This window comes from Penaeus vannamei, chromosome 32 (genome assembly GCF_042767895.1).
Source record: "Penaeus vannamei isolate JL-2024 chromosome 32, ASM4276789v1, whole genome shotgun sequence".
NCBI lineage: Eukaryota > Metazoa > Arthropoda > Malacostraca > Decapoda > Penaeidae > Penaeus > Penaeus vannamei.
In genome coordinates, this window is record NC_091580.1 from 22,159,790 (window position 1) to 22,164,789 (window position 5,000).

The window sequence follows — 5,000 nt, forward strand, 5'->3', positions numbered from 1 at the left end:
GGGAGAGGAGGAGGACGGGGCAGGGAGAGGGGAAGGGGGAGGAGGGAGGAGAAAGAGGAAGGGGGAGGAGGGAGGAGAAAGAGGAAGGGGGAGGAGGGAGGAGAAAGGGGCAGGGGCAGAGGGAGAGGAGGAGGACGGGGCAGGGAGAAGGACAGGGGGAGGGAGAGGAGGAGGACGGGGCAGGGAGAAGGGCAGGGGGAGGGAGAGGAGGAGGACAGGGCAGGGAGAGTGGCAGGGAGAGGGGAAGGGGGAGGAGGGAGGAGATAGGGGCAGGGGCAGAGGGAGGGGGAGGGAGAAGGGCAGGGGGAGGGAGAGGAGGAGGACGGGGCAGGGAGAAGGGCAGAGGGAGGGGGAGGAGGAGGAGGAAGGAGCAGGGAGAGGGGTAGAGGAGGAGGAAAGGCCAGGGTAGCAGGGGGAGAGGGAGGGGGGGGAGGCATATATTGTTGCCTGTGCAGACCGCGAGCCTAATAATGAATTTATAAAGGTGAGAGGGCACGCACTGAGAGCCTCTCCCTCGCTATTTCGGGAGGAACACAAAAGGCGGGCGGAACAACACAGCCTGTTCGGTGCCATTGTGCGGGGCCGGGCTGCCTGCCTTAGAGCCACTGTGCTTGGAGTGGGCGGGGTGGGCGCGGTTGGTAGGGGGGAGAGGGGTGGGCGGGGATGGAGGGGAGAGGGGTGGGCGGGGGTGTTTGGGGGAGAGGGGTGGCGGGGATGGGGGGGGAAGATGGGTGGGCGGGGGTGGAGGGGGGAGAGGGGTGGGCGGGGTTATAGGGGGAAGAGGGGTGGGCGGGGATGGAGGGGGATGGAGGGGGGAGAGGGGTGGGCGGGGTTGGAGGGGGAGGAGGGGTGGGCGGGTATGAAGGGGGAAGAGGGGTAGGCGGGGATGGAGGGGGATGGAGGGTGAAGAGGAGTGGGCGGGGATGAAGGAGGAAGAAGGGTGGGCGGGGGTGGAGGGGGGAGAGGGGAGGGCGGGGGTGGAGGGGGAAAGGGGTGGGCGGGGATGGAAGTAGGAAGAGGAAAGGAGGGGGAATAATGGGGAAGGTCTGGAGGAGGTGGGGAATGGAGATAAGAAGAGGAAAGGAAGGGGAAGGATGGGAAAAGGCTGGAGTAAGTAGAGGAAAAAGGAAGAGGATAAGAAGAGGAAGACTAAGAAGGGATTGGAGAAGGAGGTGTAGGCGGGGATGGAGAAGATGGGGATAAAAAGGAGGGAGAAGATGAGAAAGGGAAGATCTGAGAGGGTTAATAAGGAAGAGAGAAATGGGGATGAGAGGGGGAGGGATAATGGAATGACCGATTTCTAAGAATAAGCACATAAGATAAACACATAGAAATAGATAGATAGATAGATAGATAGATAGATAGATAGATAGATAGATAGATAGATAGATAGATAGATAGATAGATAGATGGATGGATAGATAGACTGATAGATGGACAGATAGAGCGAGAGAGAGATAGAGAGAGATAAACAGATAAATAGATAGATTGACATACAGATAGATAGATAGACAGATAGAGAAAGAAAGAGAGAGAGAGAGAGCAAAGAAGCGGAATTCCGAGAGTAAAGTAAGAAGAAAGAGGGGGGGGAAGACAGAGACAGACACAAAGAAAGAGAGAGAGAGAGAGAGAGAGAGAGAGAGAGAGAGAGAGAGAGAGAGAGAGAGAGCGAGAGCGAGAGCGAGAGCGAGAGCGAGAGCGAGAGCGAGAGAGAAAGAGAGAGAGAGAGAGAGAGAGAGAGAGAGAGAGAGAGAGAGAGACAGAGAGAGCGAGAGAGAGAGAGAGAGAGAGAGAGAGAGAGAGAGAGAAAGACGGACATACACTCGGAGAGGGCAAGATAAATAGACAGATCTACAGAAAGACTTTTTGCTTTTCCCTCCTACCCTACCCCCCCCCCAAAAAAAAAAAAGAAAAAAAGAAAAAGAAAAAGAAAAGAATATGTATAAAAAACACACATTCATTCAGCAATGTAAACATGAAACATACAAGCCATAACCTCCAAAAAATGCAACATGCTCTTGACTTGTTCCATGGCGATATTGCCTCCAGGCCCCTTGGGTAATCTCTCCCTCCCTCCCCCTTCTCTCTCCCTTACTCCTCCTCTTCTCCCTATGCTCTTTCTCTCCTTTGTTCTCTCTTCTCCCTTCCGTGTCTTCTTTATCACCATTTCTCCTTTCGTATGTTTATTTCGTCTCACTTTTTCCTTTCTTTCTTTTGGTTTTTGTTCTTCTCATTTACTTTTTTTGGGCATATCTGCCCTTGCTGCTTCCCCTAAATTCTCACCCTTTCCCTCATCCACTTTCTCCCTACCTTTTAACCGTTCCTCTTTCTCCTTCTCCATACCCTCCCTTTCTCCTCCCTCCCCCTCCTTCAACTTCCCTCCCTCCTCCTTTCACCTTTTTCTCCCTCTTTCCCCACTCCTTTTCTTCCTCTCCTTCCCCCTCCTTCCACTCTTCTCTCCCTCTCCCTCCCATCACTTTCCTTCCCCCCACCTTCTCCTTCCACCCTTCCCCTCTTTCTCCACCCTCTCTCTTCCTCCTCCCTTTTGTTCTCTCAATCCACGCCCTCCATACCCCCTCCCCCTTCCCTACTCCCCCTCCTCCGCCCCTTATACCCAGCACAAGACCAAGTAAGACAACAAATATCAGGTTTTGGCATCCAGCACCCCAGGGGAAGACGGAAAAGATTCAGGAAAAAGAAAATTGTTTGTGTCAGATATCCGCTTTTGCACAAATATTCTGCAAGTGGATTTTACTGTCTTGCAACAGGCTAGAGAGAGAGAGAAAAAAAACAACAACTCAAGAAGTTGATATACTACAATCGTACGAAAATAAAATGTAACGATGCAGTTGATATCCACAGAAAATCTATACGTTCGTACTCTACCAACAGTAGAAATACCAGCTGCATGTGAAATCAACCTACTCGTCGTGTAAGATAAAGTCCAATGGATAATTCAAGAGACACACGATTTCCTAAAGTGTATTCATGCAGCCTTGAACTTTTAAAAATATTGACGACCTTTTACAACGAAAAGTAACATTGGATTTGATCATATAAACTGTGGGGGTGGACTGAAAGAGAGAGAGAGAAAGAGAGAGAGAGAAAGAGAGAGAGAGAAAGAGAGAGAGAGAAAGAGAGAGAGAGAAAGAGAGAGAGAGAAAGAGAGAGAGAGAAAGAGAGAGAGAGAAAGAGAGAGAGAGAGAGAGAGAGAGAGAGAGAAAGAGAGAGAGAAAGAGAGAGAGAGAGAGAGAGAGAGAGAGAGAGACAGAGAGAGAGAGAGAGAGAGAGAGAGAGAGAGAGAGAGAGAGAGAGAGAGAGAGAGAGAGAGCGAGAGCGAGAGCGAGAGACAGAGAGAGAGACAGACAGACTGATACATGAATAGATAGAGAGATAAGCAGAAAACAATTATCTATTTATATTTCATTTATCAATTTACTTATCTATTCCATTTTATTTATCTATCTATTTCTTTATTTAATTTTATCATTCTTTATTTTATTCATTTATTTATCTGTCTGTTTCTTTATTTTATTTTATCGTTCTTTATTTTATCGATTTATTTATCTATCTGTTTATTGATCTTATTTCATCATTCATTATTCTATTTATTTATTTATCTATCTGTTTCTTTATTTCACTATCCATTTATCCACTATCTATTTATATCTTATATATCAATTTACTTATTTGTTCCATTTTATTTATCTATCTATTTCTTTATTTTATTTCATAATTCTTAATTTCATTTATTTATTTATCTATCTGTTTCTTTATTCTATTTTATCATTCTTTATTTTATTTATTTATTTATCTATCTGTTTCTTTATTTTATTTCACAATTCTTTATTTTATTTATTTATCTATCTATCTATCTGTTTCTTTATTTTATTTCACCATTATTTACTTCATTTATTTATTTATCTATTTCTTTATTTAATTTCATCATTTTTATTTAATTTATACATTTATCTATCTGTTTCTTTATCTTATTTTATCATTCTTTAATTAATTAATTAATTTATCTATCTGTTTCTTTATTTCATTTTATCATTATTTATTTTATTTCTTTATCTATCTATCTGTTTCTTTATTTTATTTCATCATTCTTTATTTTAATCTATACATTTATCTATCTGTTTCTTTAGTTTATTTCACCATTCTCTATTTTATTTATCTATTCATCTATCTGTTTATTTAATTTCATCATTTTTTATTCTATTTATACATTTATCTATCTGTTTCTTTATCTTATTTTATCATTCTTTATTTTATCTATTTATTTATCTATCTGTTACATTATATTATTTTATCATTCATTATTTTATCTATTTCTTTATTTAATTTCATCATTATTTAATTTCATCATTCTTTATTTTAATCTATACATTTATCTATCTATTTCTTTATCTTATTTCATTCTTTATTTTACTTATCTATTCATCTATCTGTTTATCTATCTATCTGTTTACAATGAAACGAAAACCAAAATTCGACTCACCTTGCTGGTAATTCGCGGAGACAAGGTGAAGTGAGGCGATGATGGCAACTCTGGCCAAGTGTCCCTTCATGGCCAGGCGTCTCTTGAGATTTCTTGAAAGGGAGAAAGAAAATAGGTAAGATGGTGATTGTGAAAATGTGGAATAGAGGAAGAAAGTGGGTAAGATGGTGATTGTGAAAAGGAGGAAGAAAATAGGTAAGATGATGAATGTGAAAATGTGGAAAAGAGAAAGAAAAATAGATAAGATGGTGAATGAAAAGGAGAAAGAAAATAGGTAAGATGGTGAATGAAAAGGAGAGAGATAATAGGTAAGATGGTGATTGTGAAAAGGAGGAAGAAAATAGGTAAGATGTTGATTGTGAAAAGGAGGAAGAAAATTGGTAAGATGATGAATGTGAAAATGTGGAAATGAGAAAGAAAGATAGGTAAGATGGTGAATGTGAAAATGTGGAAAAGAGAAAGAAAATAGATAAGATGGTGAATGTGAAAGGGAGAAAGA

At 42.2% G+C, this 5,000-nt stretch overlaps 1 protein-coding gene across 1 annotated transcript in view; it reads right to left on the reverse strand.

The window, feature by feature from the left end:
- The window catches only part of LOC113812125 (carbonic anhydrase-related protein 10), a 66,722-nt gene extending 62,122 nt beyond the window's left edge, over window positions 1–4,600 (reverse strand). Inside the window, exon 1 of the mRNA XM_070144499.1 lies at window positions 4,502–4,600. Within this exon, the coding sequence (XP_070000600.1) occupies window positions 4,502–4,571 (70 nt within the window). The 5' untranslated portion in view covers window positions 4,572–4,600. The remainder of the gene's footprint in view (window positions 1–4,501) is intronic.
- Window positions 4,601–5,000: the final 400 nt, after the last annotated feature.